This window comes from Prionailurus viverrinus, chromosome A2, assembly GCF_022837055.1.
Source record: "Prionailurus viverrinus isolate Anna chromosome A2, UM_Priviv_1.0, whole genome shotgun sequence".
In the NCBI taxonomy this organism is placed as follows: domain Eukaryota; kingdom Metazoa; phylum Chordata; class Mammalia; order Carnivora; family Felidae; genus Prionailurus; species Prionailurus viverrinus.
Window position 1 is genome coordinate 14,563,788 of NC_062562.1, and position 19,306 is coordinate 14,583,093.

Consider the following 19,306-nt stretch of genomic DNA (forward strand, 5'->3'; position numbering starts at 1 on the left):
CTATCATAAGAAGGAAGGCCCATAGAACCGTCCTGTCCCTAGAGATCATCACAGGAAATAGTTTACGACATATTTTTCTAGATTTCTTTCCATGCGTATACTAACAAATGTATTTCTTTTATTTCCTTTCCTCTTTAAAAAATAAAAAGTGGGGTAACTTTCTACACAGCCCAGCAAGTTGTCTCTTTCATTTAATAATGTATCTTTGCAGCAAGCTCTTTAAGAGCAAAAGGGATTTACTTTCATGCTACTGTCTTCTTTGATGTAAAAATAGCAACTTTCCAGTAAAGCAAATGACTTTTAGAAAAATTCTATTTGAAATAATCTCCTAGAAATGTCAATGTTCACTTTAATTCATAAGAGGAAAGAGAGATTTTGAACCAACATAAGGGTGGAGGCTACTTAGAATTTAGCATTTTGGGTAAATTAGAGAAAGGACACTCTGGTTACATATGGATACAACATGACCTACCTGAAGGCTAAATTGCTTTAAGTGTGGCATGTTAATGTGAGAGTCAACGCTTCCATGGTATCAGTTTAAATTAAGCATCTACTATCAGGGGTAGAGAGATCAGGAGATTTGGATTGGAATCCTGGCTCTGTCGTCAACTGGCTGTGTGGCTTTAGGCAGGCAAGCTGTAGCCAATCCCTGGGCCTCAGTGTCCTAATCTTTGGACTGGAAGCTGTCCAAACTCCTAATGACCTTCCATTCTGCAACGTGGGAAGGGCACTATTCTGGCAGGCTAGAGATCCAGGGGTGAATAGCAAACCTTCTACTAACTTGCTTATGACCTTGAGCTAGACTGTCAGTTCTGCAGGGTCTCCGTGGATTCATCTGTAAAGTGAGCAGGCTGGTCTAGAGAGTTCTCCAGATCCTTTCTAACTCTCACATTCTAAGGCAGTGAGTCTCAAACTTCAATGTGCCTAAAAATCCCCTGGGGGATCTTGTTAAAATGCAGCAGATTTGGGTGCCACCTGAGATTTGACATTTCTGGCAAGTTCTAAGGCGAGGCTGATGCTAGTCTGGAGACCACACTTTGAATAGCAAAGCATTTGGATTTTGAACTGTCAGGAAACGTTGCTAAAGACTTGGAAATGGGCAGAAGAGATTCCTGTGAATCCCTTGGCTGGAGTGCTGGTCTGGGGGGTATATATAGAATATGTACCTTTGCTGGTCCTCTGTTGCTCAGCTCTGTTAAGAGTAGAAGTTAAAATGTAGAATTACTATCCATTATGGATAGTAATGGGCTGAATCTTGTTTGAAAGAGGTGCACTTGATTTCAGCCCTGTAGAAAAAGATGGTTCTCAAAACATTACTTTTTTTTTTTGTCCTGTGGGATAACCACCAGTTTTGCGCGATTACCAAACTCATTTCAGTATTCCTGATTGCCCACATCTATACGGTTTTCAAAAATCTCCTTTATGTGGGTTTTACCCTTTTAAAAATCATATGTTAACACCACTGGTCCTTTACAATTCATTCGTGGATTCATCTTTGTAGCAAGAAACACTTGCGGGTGGGGGTGGGGGAGAGGTTGGGTTGGGGGTACAGAAAACTCTTCAAGGAAAGTGGTTGGTCAGGAATCCTGCCTTCCTGACTCCCAGCTCACCTATGCCCTAATCACGGTCAGATAATTCCCTTCCCAGGGCTATAAAGTCACGGAATATGGTGGGGAAAGCTCTTTAACCACCATTTAAGGATCAAGAGGTCAAACGACCTACCCAAGCCCAGCGGGCAATTTTAGCTAAGCTGGGATTCAAACCCTGGCATCAGAACTCTCCCAGTGCTCTTTACACCACCTGCCATCCAGTTTATTCTGGGGCCACTAAGCTGATGTCCCTCACTCCTCTGCAGCAACTGGAGTAATCTGAGCCCCCGGAATCTGGTTTTGGTGACGCCAGAGACGGGGTGCACTACTGAGCCGGAGGGCGGCGCTTGGAGTCAGGAGGCGGTGCCCGGGAGCGGGGGGGGCGGAGCCCGAGGCCGCCGGCGCCGACGCCTCCGCCCCACGGGCTGCCGGGAGTTCGGCCCCGGCCCCGCTCCGCTTCCCCCCGGCTCCGCCCCCGCCTGTCTGTGTCTGCGCCGGCCGCTACCGATAAAGTTGTTGTTCTGCCAACATGGCGGCGCCCGTGGTGACTGGCCGGCCCGTGTTCGCTTAAAGGTGGGAATTGAGGCGTGAGGAGCCGCAGGCCAGAGCCTGTGAGCAGGTAAAGTCCAGCCCCGGGCTCAGCGGGACGAGACACCTCGGGCGAGGAGGTCTCTGCCCTCGGATCTGGAGGTTCCGACTTGCTAGGGGCAGCAAGGGAAGGTGCGGGCTGGGTTAGGTGGTTCTGGAGCCGTGCAATTTCTGATCTGGGTAAGTCTCCGAGATCCCGGCCTTCAGACTCTTTGAGCCATGGGCCCTGATGATAGCTCTGGACCCTATCCCATTCCCAGATGAATACACGTGTACACGTAGATTTGTACTCAAGTTCCCTTGCTACTGCTCCCCTGCCCCGATTCATCTCTGGATCTTTGCTTCCTGGCCTGGGGATTTGGACTCAGCTAAAAGCCATCCGGTACATCTCCGTGGCCCAGAGGTTATTGTCCCTGCATGTTGAGGCTCGGAGGTTCTCAGAGATCTTGTGGGTCTTCCTCCTTATCTTAGAAGATGAGATTCCCGACAGGAGATAATTTGCCCGAGGCCCCACAGGGAATGGGTCCTTGCAGAAGCCACAATCGGTATTTTTGGTCACAAAATTTGTTTTCTTTAAGATGCACTTTCCCTGGTCTAATTTTGCACATTTTGGGAGGGGGGGGTGCACACAGATACCCTCCTGCCCTTCTTCCATGTGTTCTGTTCTTTGCTTGTACTGCTCTTCCCTTAGGTTTCTCTGGCCATATGTGATTGTCGTTTTGGGTCCAGTTCTCAGGCTTTTCCTCTGACCATCTGTTGGTGCCTCCATCATTCTCAGAAAACAGCCGTAAATGCCCCAAGTGAGGATGAGGTCAGGACCCACTCTAAAGAGGAGCAGAGGAGTGGGGATTGTTATTTTGGAAGGGTGTGGAAGAAGAGACAGGATTCCAAGCATCGAGGCAAGGAACTGGATGAAACAGAGCTAAGGAAGAAAAGGCCAAGTTGATTGAACATACAAGGCGTGAGCCACACCTTTCACATTGACGGACTGAACATAGTCCTCTAATGAAACGGCCGCACCTTGTCAGGAAGAGGCAGTGCCCTTTTTAGGACTTTGGTGGTGGAGCGGCGGAGAGCAGGGCCTGCTGAGCTCCGGGAAGTTCTGTAGTATATTGTCAAGGCAAATTGAACCAACGTTTTAGAATTTCTGAAAGAAAGGAAGTGAGTTTTATTCAAGGCCAAGTTAGGACAGCTGCTGGCACACACAAGCTTCACAAAGAGAGTGCTCCTGTGAAGGAACATTTGGTGTAGGGTTATATAAGCTCTAGCAAGGAACATTTGGTATTGGGTTATATACTTTTTTCTTTTTTTTTTACATAAAAAGTTACAAATCCTTAGACAAAGAACATGTTAGAAAGTTGCAGAACTTATCTTACGCCTCTAGCAAATGCAGGGCTGTATAACTTTAATCTTATGGGAACCAGGGAAGTTCTCCTTATGTTTGGAATGCTCCTTTTTGGTTCTTTCTTTTTTTTTTTTTTCAACGTTTATTTATTTTTGGGACAGAGAGAGACAGAGCATGAACGGGGGAGGGGCAGAGAGAGAGGGAGACACAGAATCGGAAACAGGCTCCAGGCTCTGAGCCATCAGCCCGGAGCCTGACGCGGGGCTCGAACTCATGGACCGCGAGATCGTGACCTGGCTGAAGTCGGACGCTTAACCGACTGCGCCACCCAGGCGCCCCTGGTTATTTCTTAAATAAAGCGGATGTGCGATGTGTGCTCAAGCAGAAATAGAGCCCATACTTTGAGGTTTCGCAGAATCACTTTGACCTTGGTATATGTTAGAGTATAGCTTTCCCCGGGAGCCCAGGAGCAGGGCCCACAAACATTAAAAGTAGAAAATTTCCTTTATTTTATCCATATCATAGCCCTGAGTATACTGTATGCTATGTCCCCCTGAGTCTAGGGGATTCCCCTAACTTGGGGCGTGAACTTTTCTGAAAGAGTCTTAGTGCGTTATTACCGCGCGTGCTCCCCAGAGAGGTGGAATCGGTTTATATTTTCAGCAGCAGTGTATAGAAATGCCCATTTTTCATTTAGCAGGGTTTTTGCCAGGCTGTTAAGCAAAAATATTTTCTTGCTGTTTTCATTTGCATTTTATGATTCGTTCTAAAGTTGAACTTTCTCATATGTTTATTAGACATTTACATCTCTTTCTGTTTTTCCTTTGCCCATTTTTTTAAATTAGGTTTTGAATGTTTCTCTTTTCATACGTAAACTCTTCATAGAGTAGGATAACCATTTGTTACTGCCGTTTTGGCAAAGATTTTGCATCAGCTCATTGCTTGATTTCTACTTTTGTTCACAGTGTTTTTGAGATACTGACATTGCACATTTTTAGAGTCAGATTTATTAACGTTTTTGTGAGTTCTTCCATTGCTTTCGTCCTCAGGACAGAACATCCTGCACCTTGTAAAGATGTGTTAGATACTCATCTATATTTTTGTCTTGTTTTATGATACTTAAAAAAGTTCTTTAATCTTTATGGGATTTACACTGGTTTGTGGTTTTGAGATGGGGTTCCAAGTTCTAATCTACTTGTGCTTTTTTCCTTATGAACTTTAAGTTCTTTAAATGCCCAGATCAGTTTCAGGATTCTCTAGTCTATACCACTGATTTATGTATAGAAGAGGTTGTCAGTGAGCCATGTGTTATGTAAACATATTTAAATTTTTTTTATGTTTATTTATTCTTGAGAGAGAGAAAGAGAGTGTGAAGGGGCAGAGAGCGAGCGAGACACAGAAACTGAAGCAGGCTCCAGGCTCTGAGGTGTCAGCACAGAGCCTGACATGGGGCTCGAACTCACGAACCATGAGATCACGACCTGAGCTGAAGTCGAATGCTTAACTGACTGAGCCACCCAGGCGCCCCTGTAAACATATTTAGAAAGCTTATTCTCATTGGGTAGACAGGGAGTGTTGTATGTGTTGTTTATGATTGGTGTATGATGAGTAAGTTACAGAGACAGGATTAGAATTTTCGGTGAAAGAATGACCTCCCTTCATATGGCTCATATGGGTGATCTGTCTTCTCTCTTTGGGATTTCATTTCTCACGATGGCTAACAAGCATTGAAACCAAAAACTTGTGAGACTGCGGTTCCGGTTAATTTGTATTTTTGTAGTGTTTACTTATTTATTTTGGGAGTGGGAGGGGCAGGGAGAGGGAGAGAGAGAATCCTGAGCAGGCTCTGTGCTGTGATCATGGAGCTGGACACGGGGCTCGATCCCATGAAAACCGTGAGATCATGACCTGAGTCAAAATCAAGAGTCAGACCCTTAACTGACTGAGCCACCCAGCCGCTCCAGATTCATTTGTATTTTTATAGTTTTGTTGTTTCCTCTTGTTTCTGTTGGGGAGAATAGTCCAGAACCCTTTCGTTATGAGTTGTTAGGGAATGCAGTCCAGGAGAGAAATGGCAGGCGTCTATCTATGCCTTCTGCTGATTGGGAAGTCTTCGGCTTGTTAAAGATATGGAAATGATACCTTAGCAAGGGAGCCGTAAAATCCATGACTCCTGTGGATACTTCTAATTATGTAGAAACCCAACCCCTAAAAATAAATGCAGTTACCCTAACTGTACAAAGCGTCTCTATATTAGGTCGGTCATATGGAGTTGCTGATACTCAACCACGTTCATACAGTTCACCCTAATATCTCTAGTCACATCTACGTATTTTAGAATAGCCAAGCCCAGGGGATAGGTTTTGTTTTGTTTTTGTTGTCTTTCTGCTTCGACCCCCAAGGAAGCAAGAGGTATTAAATACGGTGAGACTTGGTCTGTCAAGAGCTTTGGCAGACCATCTTGTAAAATGCCAACACTGGGATGCCATTTTATGGGGATGTGAAACCCACTTGTATAAGCCTATGATAGACTCTCTTGGCAACACTCGTGACCCAGTACCTGTGTGAAAACAGGCCAGACGCTCGTAACTGTGGAAAAAATGTTGAGAGAATCAAAGAATTAACACCAGCTTCAAGTGTCAGGTTCTTCCTTTATTTCTCTCCTGGTTTTACATTCGTGTCTTCAGTCTGGCGCTTTTTTTGCATGGTTATGTAAGAAGGCAGGCAGGTGAGGCTGTTGAGTCATAAATCTTCAATATTTGACGAACTGTCACCTCAACCTCTTAGGGATAAAACGTGAAAATGCCTCCATGAAGTCATTTTTGGAATTCACCCCCTTGGAGGAGACCAATGAAGCATTCCGGCTGAATTTTGAATTGCAGCCAGATGTCCTGGTGGACCCCAGCCTGTGGGTTGTATTCCAGAAACACCATAGCACTCACCGCTATTATCCATGTATATTTACTTGTTTTTCTCTTCTCTGCTGTTCTTTACTAGTATGTAAGTGCCATGGAAGAAGAGAGTTGGGTTTTGTTCACTGTTGTATCCCCCGTGCCTAGAACAGTGTGTGGACCTAGTGGCACTCGATAAATATTTAGTAAATGAATGAAGAACTAACTGAATAAGCACTCTTACAAATAATAGTTATTTCTTGGCTCAGCTTACGGGTGTCTATAACTTACAATACATATGAAAAATGTTAATAATAGCTGCGAGTCTCTGGACTCTGGAGCTAGAAGGTGGGTGTTCAGATCCCTTCTGACATTTGAGCCTAAGCCCAAGCCAAGATGTGCTCGGAGCTCTTCTGAAGCCTGGGTGATGGGACGGGAAGCCTGCTGGACAGACCCTGGGCTGGGCCTAAAGGAAAGGAGGGCGGGCACTCCTTGGCCTCCTGTGCACCCTGTGAGGCTGTGGCAGGAGCTGGCCCAGGAGGTAGTCTCCATTCGTTCCTGTGGGAGTTTTGTATGTTTGGTGTTGGGAATGTTGACCATGTTATATTTTCCATTTAAAAGTTTGTGTTTAGCTCAGTCGACGTTCTTTTCTTTTTTTAATATTTAATTTTTTTTGAGGGAGACAGCGTGATGGGAGAGGGACAGAGACAAAGAGGGACAGAGGATCCGAAGCGGGCTCTGTGCTGGTAGCAGCGAGCCCAGTGTGGGGCTCGAACCCACAAACCGTGAGATCATAACCTAAGCCAAAGTCAGACGCTCAACTGACTGAGCCACCCAGGCAGCCCAACTCAGTTGGAGTTCTAATGTGACATTTTCAGGGAAGGAAACCGTCAAGAGCCTAAGTTGAAAGCATGTGAATGTGCAGGGAATGCTGGGCTGTGCTGAACGGGAGAGAGTTCTGGGCAGTTCCTAAAAGAGCTTTCTGCCCCCTTTCTCAGGGCCTTCCCACCTTCTGGAGAATGGCTTCTGCTTGGCGGAGACTGGGTTTCTATGTCTATTTCCTGAAAAGCAAGCTAAATGGTGGGCCAGATATCATCAGCAGAGGAAGGAGAGTAATCCCGGGATGTGCCAGAGGTATTTACAGTGCCACAGGGACGTGGACGAAAGAGTACACGTTGCAGACGAGGAAGGATGTCGAGAATTGGTGGCATAAACGAATAAAAGAAGAAACCTGCAAGATATCAGAAGCTGATGTGAGTATTCTGAGGGATTTTGAGGGGGTAGAGAAGAGGAGCCAAGAACTTGGATTCTGAAGTCAGATCGCCCGAGTTCAAATAAGGTATTAAGTGTGTGACCTTGAACCAGCTGAATCTGTGCTTCAGGTTTCTTCTCAACCAGGGACAGTTTGAATAGTAGTGTCCTCCTGCTTCCTAGGATGGTTGTGAGGGCTGAGTGAGATCAGACGAGGATAGTGCTTAGAAGGCATTCTGTGTGGTGCTTACACACAAGGTGCATGCAGGCAGCACCACACTGGGCATTCTGGAGCAGCATTTGTTGGGGGGGGACTCATCAAGAGTGAGGCCCTAGCAGGTGTTAGGTTCTTCATGGTCCATTGTGGGCCAGCGCACCTGGTGATCCAGCAGGGTCAGATGTGAGGTTCCAGGAGTACCCCTGGACCCCTCACCTGTAGAATTTATTTAAAACATTTATTATTATTGTTATTTTTTTAAATATGAGAAGCATTCTTTAAAAAAAATTTTCTTTTAATGTTTATGTGTTTTGAGAGAGAGAGGGAGAGAGAGAGAAACAGAGAGACAGAACACAAGCAGTGGAGGGGCAGAGAGAGAGGGAGACACAGAATCCGAAGCAGGCTCCAGGCTCCGAGCTGTCGGCACAGAGCCTGATGTGATGCTCGAACTCACCGACCGTGCAGTCATGACCTGAGCCCAAGTTGGATGCTTAACCGACTGAGCCCCCCAGGCACCCCTCACCTGTGGAAGTTTAATCTGCATATTCTGGGAAGTACCTTCCTCTCCCCTGGCATGATGTTGGCCTCCAGCCATCATGGGTTGGGAGGTACCAGCCCTTCTCTGGTGTGATCTGGGGGGCTGGGACCCAGGCTTGCAGTGACAGATGTGCGAGGTAGTGAATCCTTGGCTTCCGCCCAGATGTATCAGCGCAGCACCGTACTTGAGTAATTGGGTCTAGTGTTTGGTTGTAGCCAGTTTCCAGGGGGCGCCATGTTGGAGGCTGGCTCCTTGTCTAGGAGTCCAGCCTCTCGGGGATTCCTCTTGGACGTGGTAACCCTCACCTCTTGCTGCTGTTCAAAATAACAAATGGGAGATGTCATTTGTTACATGAAATGGTGAATCTGATCAGAGCCAAGTGCCGTAAGGTCGTTTACTCTTAAATTGTGACCATCCCTTTGTAATAGTTACCGAACAATACAAACCTTCTACATGTAGTTAAAGAGATGGGGCCAAAGGCAAGCAGGTGAGTAAATATAACTGCGCCAAAGTGCTCTTGACTAGACTTGGCTGTTTCCCATCTCCTGATCCTCACTCTTTTTAGATTCATTCCTTCCGTGAGCGTGATCACTATGAAACATGCCGCGGGTAGTTAAACATGCCGGGGGTTATTTGTGTTAAAGCGAAGGATGGTTTCGGGCGTTGGTTAGAGAGAGGTGTGGTGGATAACAAGTGGAACGATAAAAAAGGTTTGAGTATAACGCGTGATTGTACCGTGAAAGCCCGACTTCCGCCTCGTCGGGACGCGAAGAACCTTCACATCAACACGACCAGACTCACGTGCCTAAATGTATCTTGGAAACGAACTAGGGAGCAGTTCGCTTCTGAACGAGGAGAGTAAAATTCGCTTTTCTTTTTGGTTTAGATTATCCTTTAGTGGCTTCCACACATTTTAAAGTTGGAGCTTACTGATTTTGTGGCGCCTCCTTCTTCTTAAGTACTGTGTGGTTTTGGGGCGCCTGGGTGGCGCAGTCGGTTAAGCGTCCGACTTCAGCCAGGTCACGATCTCGCGGTCCGGGAGTTCGGGCCCCGCGTCGGGCTCTGGGCTGACGGCTCGGAGCCTGGAGCCTGTTTCCGATTCTGTGTCTCCCTCTGTCTCTGCCCCTTCCCCGTTCATGCTCTGTCTCTCTCGGTCCCAAAAATAAATGAAAAAACGTTGAAAAAAAAAAAAAAAAAAAAAAGTACTGTGTGGTTTAAAAAAAAAAAAATTAGGTGGATCACAAGAAACTGTGTATCCCTAATTGCAGGAGTAGCTGAAGGGACATCGTGGGTGATCCCCTGGTGGCACCCTTTCAGGGTTTGGGTGGGGAGTGGGCAGGTGGAGAAGGTGCTGTATGGTCGATCTGGAACCCGGGCTCTGGAACCCGGGCAGTGTTACGGGCTCGGCCTCGAGACCTCCGCGTGCGCGCGGCCTTGTCCCGTAACCTCTCCGATCCTCAGACTCTTCGCATTGTTTATCTCTCAGAATTGTTTTGAAAATCAGATGAGCAGATGTGGCCGAACACATTTTACAAGCGGAAATGTTACATAAATAAAAGGCACAAGAAGGTAAAAACGTGTGGTGTCTCTGTCGGGAACAAAGAATGCAACCGGATATTGGTGGATTTAAGTTTATTTATTTATTTTGAGAGAGACAGAGACAGAGGGAGGGAGGGAGGGGCAGAGAGTGAGGGAGAGAGAGAGAGAGAGAGAGAGAGAGAGAAAGAGAGAGAGAGAGACTCTCAAGCAGGCTCTGCACTGCCAGTGCAGAGCCCGATGTGGGGCTCGAATTCACGAACCTGTGAGATCATGACCTGAGCTGAAAGCAAGAGTCAGGCACCTGACCGACTGAGCCACTAGGCGTCCCTGGATGTCAGTGGACTTTGAAGCTTAATTGTCCTCACTCTGGTCTTAGATATATTTGAGGGACACCTGGGTGGCTCAGTCGGTTAAACGCCCGACTCTTGGTTTCGGTTCAGGTCATGATCTCACAGTTCGTGGGTTTGAGCCCCGTGTCAGGCCCGGGTGCTGACAACTTGGAGCTTGCTTGAGATTCTCTCTCTCCCTCTCTCTCTCTCTGCCCCTCCCCTGCACACGTGAGCACGTGCGCACTCTCTCTCTCTCTGTATCTCTCGAAAATAAATAAACTTTTAAAAAAAGATCAAAAAAGATATGTTTGAAATACCCCCAGGTGAGTGTCTAAGAGACGAATGTCTTGCCATTATCGTCGGGATCTTCAGTATTAAAAGGAGTTCCACTTAATAAGGATTTTACTCCATGTCAGGCACTATCTTTCCATTCATTACCTCATTTAATCCTGAAACAACCCTGGGGATTTTTTGGAGGGTAAGAAAACAGGCTCACCTTTGATGCACAGAGTGCGAACTGAGCCCAGAGAGGCAGAGGAATTTGCCCAAGGTCTCACGGCTAGCAGAGAGGCCAGGGCCAGAACGAGGGCTCCCGGGTCCTTCTGTCCGCCCCCTCTGGGCTCAGCAACAGCTCTGGAACTTAATCTATAAAGAGGCAGAAGTTCTCTTTCTCCTGACGTCAGAAGCTGACAAAAATAATAGGTCCCACTTATAAAAACCATCCTCTTCCCATTGCTTGCGATCTTAATTTCTTTTACAGGCTTACATTCTTACACTTTTATATAATTACGAAAATTTCCCTTTCAGTCATATTCCTGCTTAGTTATACCGTACGCTCCCATAATTCCTTCTTGCCATCCCCAGAGGATAGAGAGCTCGTTTCATTATCACGGAGGAAAATGACTTAATTCACACAGAACAGCGAAAGGCAGGGTCACTGAATAAGCTGGATACCTTTTCTGCAATAAACAAAAATAGTCACAAATATCAAAGACTTTGGCGAGCACTGCTTTTCTATATACCTTCCGTAAGCTCAGTTTTGGGGTTTGGCTTCGTTGGTATGTAATGCATCGCTCAATTCTGCTATAAATTAAGTCTTTGTGGGACAGACCTCCAGAAAGGAGACGCTCAGGGAGAAGCTGTATGTGGAAAATGTTTGGGGCAAGATCGAGGGTTAAATAAACATAATATAAAAATAAATAAATATCACTAAAATGAAGACAAGGTGGTTATAATAGAAGAAAAATAGGCTTAATGTAAAAACTTAAAAGGAAAACTGAGAAATGGCTTATATCAAGGATCTTATTGATTTTTCAGATCCTCAAGAACTCTGTAATAGCTGTTTTCCCACGTCCCTAAATATTCCCAAAGAAAAGGCAATAAACCTAATCCATTGTGAGAAGCAGTGTGATTTGAATGGAGTGGACAGTTTGCTTACTTCTGTTTCTGCAACCAGTGACGGAGTAAGGCCTTGCACCTCCTTTGAGGGACTGGTTTACACTGAGAGGATTACCTGTCGCTTTCCTTCTTCTTCTTTTTTTTTTTTTTTTTAATGTATTTATTTTTGAGAGAGAGAGAGAGGGAGACAGAGCGCAAGCAGGGGAGGAGGAGAGAGAGAGGGAGACACAGAATCGGAAGCAGGCTCCAGGCTCTGAGCTGCCAGCACAGAGCCCAACGCGGGGCTGGAACTCACGAACTACAAGATCATGATCTGAGCTGAAGTCAGACGCCTCACCTCCTGAGCCACCCAGGCACCGCATGTCACTTTCCTTCTTAAAGACGGTCCAAACCGCAGGGCCCGTCTCCTGAGGTTTTCCTGAGGGTTACGGATCTGCGGTTTCCAGTTCAAGTCTGATCAGCGTGCAGCTTTCTGGAAATCAATTTCTGGAAAGCAGATTTATGGAAACCAATTGTGGTTGCCACTTGAGCATTCCATGATTAAAAATGCCCTTTAAAGTATTCTGTGGAGGCCAGATATTAAGCTCCTGCTGGGAGTGGAGGCGGGGGGGTGGAGGGGATAGAATGAGGGGAGGGGGGTTTAGGGAGAGGGAGATGACTGAAACCCAGCCCGTGCCCTTGAAACACGGACCCCTAACTAGGAACCGGTTAAGTGACTGGTGTTCACTCCGTTCAGATGCACGTAGGCTCTTTCTGTTTCTCGCGATGAAGCCGTGTCTTCAGCAGCTAGAAGGTTCTCTCACCCTGGCGTGAGGCTGGCTGTAGCTCGCCCCTGGGAAGACAGAAACTGCCTTGCCTTGTTGTCTGTGGTTTTCTCATCACTTTCTCACTTCAACTTTGTCTGTTGAAAGATGAGTTCACAGTACAGCAGAGAAACCCAGGACCCAAACTGGTGCCTCAGGAGTCCTGCTCTAACTGCTAACTCTGAGTCTGAATGCAACGACAGGGAATTTAGGAAGGGCTCCATTTTTTTTTTTTTTGAGATGTCACATCTGTGTGATTCAACTACCGTGTCCTTGAATTACATGGAAATGTGTCTTAGAGCTTCATTTGGAAAAACATAAGTTCTTTAAGACCTAGATAGAAACTGTCTTAAAAGAGAAGCTTTTAAAAGAGAGGGAAAAAAGGATTGAAAATATATATGGGTAATTAGCACTTTGGGGTTGTTTGGCATTATTTTGGACATTGTTTAGCTTAAACTTGGGCTTTGGGGGTGCCTGGGTGGCTCAGTCGGTTGAGCGTCCGACTTCAGCCCGGGTCACGATCTCGCGGTCCGTGAGTTCGAGCCCCGCGTCGGGCTCTGGGCTGATGGCTCAGAGCCTGGAGCCTGTTTCCGATTCTGTGTCTCCCTCTCTCTCTGCCCCTCCCCCGTTCATGCTCTGTCTCTCTCTGTCTCAAGAATAAATAAACGTTAAAAAAAAAAAAAGAATTATTAAACTTGGGCTTTGGATTTTGTTTTTTGACATGTTTGTCAGTTTATGGGAATATTAAAAAAAATTTTTTTTAATGTTTATTTTTGAGAGAGAGAGAGAGAGAGGGAGAGAGAGAGAGAGTGTGGGCACGTGCACGAGCTGGGGAGGGGCACAGAGAGAGGGAGACACACAACCCGAAGCAGGCTCCAGGTTCTGAGCTGTCAGCACAGAGCCCGATGCGGGGCTGGAACTCACAAACCACCAGATCATGACCCGAGCCGAAGTCGGACACTTAACTGACTGAGCCACCCAGGTGCCCCAGTTTTTGTTTTTGTTTTTGTTTTTTTTTTAAGGAAACTTTAAAAAATGTTAAATTATTTACCTTGAGTACAGTGCCAAAATACTGTGTGCACGCAGGGTCTCAGTAAATGCGTAAGATATACTCACTGTCATTCTTTGTCATTCTTTCCCAGAAATCAAAGCCCAAGTTTTACGTGCTTTCCATGTTCCCTTACCCTTCCGGAAAGTTGCACATGGGCCACGTGCGCGTATACACCATCAGCGACACCATTGCACGGTTCCAGAAGATGAGAGGGATGCAGGTAAGGAGAGATGCCTGCTGCAAGGCAGCCCCCCCCCCACCCCGTCCGCCCCACCGAGGACGGCAAGAACGTTGTCAGTGTGTTCGAGGCAAACGAAGAAAACCGATTTTGGTTAAGAAAACCGATTTTGGTTAAGATTACGACAGCTTCGAAGATAACCACAGAAGCTTAGCGTTTCCTTTTCTGCGTCAGAAGACATGATGAAGCATCTGGGTTAATGGGGCCGGTGGGGGGGGGGTTGGGGGCAGCCACGTGTCTGGTGTTGTGCAGGGATGAGGACGGAGGGGCGTGGGGGTGGGGCTAAATGTAGCTGCAAATGTTGGTAACACGGGACATTGTCTCAGAAGTTCACCGTCCCGTGAGAGTGAAACACATAACAGATAGTCACCGTGTAGGGGGCTGAATCCCCTAGAACAAATATGGATGAAATGCTGTGGGGAGGAAGTGGGGCCACAAGAGATTTTCCGCTTTCTATTTGATATTTGCTGTTCCCTTTGATATTCTTTAATGAGCATGGTTATCTTACAAGGGAAAACTTAAAATTTTTGCAAGGAAAAGCTATCTGGGGAGTCGTGCCTCTGGGACAGTTGGGAAAGGCTCCATTAAAGAGGAAACGTCTGGCATGGGTTTTGAAGGACAAGGTTAAACTTACCGGAAGAGGAAGAGAAAGGCCCTTCCTTGGCTGCTGCGAGTCAGTCCCTTTTACCCCATTGCCCGTTACCCCCAAAGCTTACTCTTTACTCTTTAGCAACGTGTCATCTGTGGAACGAGGTGGGGATGATCGCGATACCTTCTTTTAACCACTTACAGAGCGGCAGGGTTAAAGAGGGGTCGACAACATGGACCACTGAGCCAGATGGCCAGGATTCGAATGCCAGCTCTTAACGCTTGCCAGCTGTGTGCCCTTTGACTAGCTACCCAGCCTCTCTAAGACCTAGTTTTCTCTCATCTGTAAAATGAGAATAAAACGGTACCTGCCCATTGGCCCGTTACAAGGATTCAAAGAGGATAGCTGTGAAGCACTTAGCGCATGCCTGGCACATAGTACGTAACCCGTAAATATTGGCGATCGCGAGCGGCTGGCTGGACCCTGTTCACAACATCTCCTGAGAGCCCACTGTGCCCATCTCTGCCCAACTCTGTGTTTACTGGTCACCTCAGTAGCTTGAAATCCAGCCACGGCGGGAGTATTCATACCCCGGAAATCAGCAAGTGCTCCAAACCTGGGCTTGTTCCTCCAGAGAGGCAGTTGTTAAACATTCACTGGCACTCCCAGTGGCTGCTGCTGTGATTAACCTGCTGGGGCCCATACCTGCCACCTCCCAGTTCTTTGTCACGATTTCAGAGAGGTACGCGCGTCAGTTGTCACAATTGGTTTGAAAATTGATGCTGAACTGACTTTGGCAAGAGGTATTCCTAAAAAGGAAGTCAAGTTATGACGGCTCTTTGTCAATTGAAGAGTTCATAACTTTATGGTGTCAGATGCAGAGATCAGCGTTCCACTTTAATAGTCAAAACTATTCGTCTTCCTGGTTTCTGTCGGGTGTTATTTTCCCCAGATGTTGCTTTCCATCATCGCTGCTGTGTTTATTAGAAAGGGACGGTGCAGAGTGAGCTGGCTGTTTGCCTAAAGTATCATTCTCGCTGAATGATTCTTGCTGTGGTTCTTTAACTAGATTTATCTGACGGGTTTTTTACACGCCAACTTTTTTTGAACAATTAGCGAGTGCATGTAAATTGCCGAAGGTGTAAGCTTTTATGGCAAAATTGTACATTTATGGTAGGGTACAGGTGGTTGGGCGGGTGTAGGTGGGATTCTGATTCCCTTGGATGGGATGAGATGTTCCAGAGGAAGCCCAAGGCAGAGCTCCAGGCCCAGAGCTCCTCAGACCCAAGAGACAAAACAGAGACCCCTATAGTAACTGGAGGCCAAGTCAGGCTGGATCCAGGAGCTGGACAACCTGCATTTGAACCGCATTCCGCCGCCTTCTTGCTGAGTGACCTTGCACAAGTCATTTCATGGCTCTGAATCCTACTTTCCTCATTTTTAAAGTAGGGATAACAGCAATCCTTGCCTCATGGGGTTGTTGTGTGGGTTAGATGAGATGGTATGTGCGTGTGACATGACAATAATCCCTTCATAAGCGTTAGCTGTGATTATTATTTTATTTTATTAAAAAAATTTTTTTGGGGGGCGTCTGGGTGGCTCGGTCGGTTAAGCATCCGACTTCAGTTCAGGTCATGATCTCACAGTCCGTGAGTTCGAGCCCCGCGTCGGGCTCTGTGCTGACAGCTCGGATCCTGGAGCCTGCTTCGGATTCTGTGTCTCCCTCTCTCTCTCTGCCCCTCCCTTGCTCATGCTCTGTCTCTCTCTGTCTCAAAAATAAATAAAAACATTAAAAAAATTTAAAAGAAATTAAAAGAAAATTTCGTTTTTGCTTATTTTTGAGAGTGAGACAGAGTGTGAGCGGGGGAGGAGCAGAGAGAGAGGGAGACACAGAATTGGAAGGAGGCTCCAGGCTGTGAGCTGTCAGCTGAGATGTGAGATCATGACCTGAGCCAAAGTCAGACACTTAACTGACTGAGCCACCCAGGCGTCCCATGTGGTTATTATTTACATTGATTTGATTTACTCTGGGAGGTCAGTCACTGCCGTGTAATAAGTGAACCCTACTCTCTTTGGCCTGGAGCACACTGCACCCAGTTACATCTTCAGAAGCAGCTTAACTGCAAAAATTGCTTGCAGTTTGTATTACCCATCCTATGATTTGATGGCTGCCTAATACCACTTTTTTATTTTAAACTTAAAGTCTTTTCTTTTTATGTTTATTTTTACTTTTGAGAGAGAGAGAGAGAAAGTGGGGACAGAGGATCCCAAGCAGGCTCTGCACCGACAGCAGAGAGCCCGACACAGGGCTCGATCTCATGAACTGTGAGATCAAGACCCGACCCAAAGTGGACACTTAGCCGACAGAACCACCCAGGTCGCCCCTAAAACCACCCTTTGCTTTTTGGTTTACGGTGCATCTAGGGCTCGCTTTGTTTCTGACTTTCAGTTGTTCTGTTTAAGATGATGAGCTTTTTGGGGCATCGTCCAGGTTCTGCTGAAATTAACAAGGAGTTAATTTTCATAAGCCATATTTAAGTCAGATCATCCTGTCTAGCACTCCAAACTTGGTGAAAACGTGTCCAGCCGGTTTTTAAGTGATATGGCAAAAGAGAAACAAATCTCGCTGTAATTGTCAACAACATGAAAACCTGTTGAGCTTCCTGTTGTTTTAAAATCCATTCCCAGTGTCAGGACTAGTTCCAGAGATGGAGCAGGGGAGGATTCAGGTCAAGTTCAATGGTCCTCACTCTAGGGAGGGAAGGAATATCTAATCTGGAATAACAACAGGGTCTGACATATGTATTCATTCATTTATTCACTATATAGTCATTGAGTGCCAGCTTTATTCTTTTTTTTTTTAATTCTTTTTTTTTAATGTTTATTTATTTTTGAGAAAGAGAGAGACACAGAGCGTGAGCAGGGGAGGGGCGGGGAGAGAGGGAGACACAGAACCCGAAGCAGGCTCCGGGCTCCGAGCTGTCAGCACAGAGCCCGACGCGGGGCTCGAACCCATGAACCGTGAGATCATGACCTGAGCCGAAGTCAGATGCTTAACTGACTGAGCCACCCAGGTGCCCTGCCAGTTTTATTCTAAACCCTGGGATTTCTATCGTATTAAATAGACCTATCAGAGTCTTAGGTTCAGCATCAGTCAGTGGGCCTAAGGAAAGCCCAGTAAGCTCTGCCTTTTTCTGGAACTTGTTAACATGTTGATTATTTTGCTTTGTTCTTGAGTGGAAGTATGTGAAATAATTCTAAGGTACACGAAGAACAGCGTGGGAAGTAAAAGGCAGAGGGACCCGGGCGGCAGTTCTGCTCTCCACAAGGCCACCAGTGACCTCCACAGAAATGCCTCTGTCCTCAACTTTCTCCACCTCAGCCACATGCAATGCAGTAGAGCATTTCTCCTTCTGTAACACACTCTACTCCCGGCGCACGACCCCACATTCCAGACTCTCCTCCTGCATTTTGGCCTCCCCCTCCCAGTGTATTCCACAAATTTTCCTGCTCCACTCCGTCTTTTGCATACTCGTTATCAGGTTGAGAAAGTTCCCCTTTACTCCTAGCGTGCTGAGAATTTTTATCGTAACTGGGTGTTGGTTTTTGTGAAATGCCTTTTCTGCGTATATTGAGATGGAATATAGTTTTTCTCTTTTGTTCTGTTAATGTGATATGTCGATTGATTTTTTTTAAATCTTAAACCAGCCTTGTGTTCCTTGTGTTCCTGTGTTCGTTTGGTCATAATATTATTTTTTTAACGCATGTATTGCTGTATACAATTGGTTAATCTCCCTATGTTCATGAGAGTACTGCTCTGTAATTTTCTTCTTCTTAAAAATTTTTTAATGTTTATTTATTTTTGAGAGAGAGAGAGAGTGAGAGAGTGTGAGCACCACACAAGCGGGGGAGGGGCAGAGAGAGAAAGGTAGGGAGGACACAGAATCCGAAGCAGGCTCTAGGCTCTGAGCTATCAGCACAGAGCCCGACGGCTCAAACCCAAGGACCGTGAGATCATGACCTGAACTGACGTCTGGCTGTCAACCAACCGAACCACCCAGACGCCTCTGTAATTTTCTTCTCTAACGTCTTCATCTGGTTTTGCTATCGGGGTTATGCTGGCTCGTAAAACAAACTGGATGTTCCCTTCCTGTTTTCTGAAAGCGTTGTGTATTATTGGTATTCTTTCTTTCTTACTTTCTTACTGTTTAATACTATTTAATAGTTCAACGCGGGGCTTGAACTCATGAACCATGACCTGCGCGGAAGTTGGAAGTCTAACCAACTGAGTCCGCCAGGCGCCCCGCCTCACTCCATCTTTCTACATGACTTTCCCAACTGTTGAGGCCAGCAATGAATGCCGTTTTAGCCTGTGCTAATTTGTCATATGGGAAACGGCATCTAATTTTGTTTTTAATTTACATTTTCCAGAGTACTGTCCTAGTGAGGCGGGGATATTTTCATATGTTTGTTGTATTTAATTTTCTTCTTCTCCGAGTGGCTTGCTCGCGTTATTTGCCAAGTTCCTCTTGGGTTGTTGGTCTTTTTCCTGTTCCTCTGCAGAATGCTTTATACAGCCTGCATTATTGATTCTTTGTTGGTTAAACGCAGTGCAGATGTCTTCTCCCAGTCTGTGGTTTGTCCTTGATTTTGTGAGCCTGGCCAGACCACAAGTTGTAATTTGGGGGTGAGAATGGGTGAGAATGATGATTTGGAAAGTTCAAAATAGCTTTTTCTTTGGTTTCCTCTTATAGTAGCAAGTAAGTCGTGCATAGAGGGAAGAAGTGAGACAGGAGGTGAGACAGGTGGGTCGGTGTGACCCCCCCCATGCTCTCCCTCATTCATGGAGACGGGCCTAAAAGCCATGGCCATCACCTTTCTCTTGGGGAAAGCTAACGCCACAAAGAGCTAACCAGGCACGGACACTCCCAGGTTAGACG

At 46.3% G+C, this 19,306-nt stretch overlaps 1 protein-coding gene across 7 annotated transcripts in view; it reads left to right on the top strand.

Annotated features, from left to right (window-relative positions):
* LARS2 (leucyl-tRNA synthetase 2, mitochondrial) overlaps positions 1–19,306 on the top strand; it is a 190,162-nt gene that overhangs the window by 20,255 nt on the left and 150,601 nt on the right. For 5 of the 7 annotated variants that reach the window (XM_047851020.1, XM_047851019.1, XM_047851021.1 and 2 more), the window contains 2 exons: positions 7,412–7,666; positions 13,631–13,759. In XM_047851020.1, coding sequence (XP_047706976.1) covers positions 7,433–7,666; positions 13,631–13,759 — 363 coding nt within the window. In that variant the 5' untranslated portion in view covers positions 7,412–7,432. Of the gene's footprint in view, positions 1–2,108; positions 2,209–7,411; positions 7,667–13,630; positions 13,760–19,306 lie in introns of those variants that run through there. The other 2 variants (XM_047851018.1, XM_047851022.1) reach the window with 2 other exon arrangements.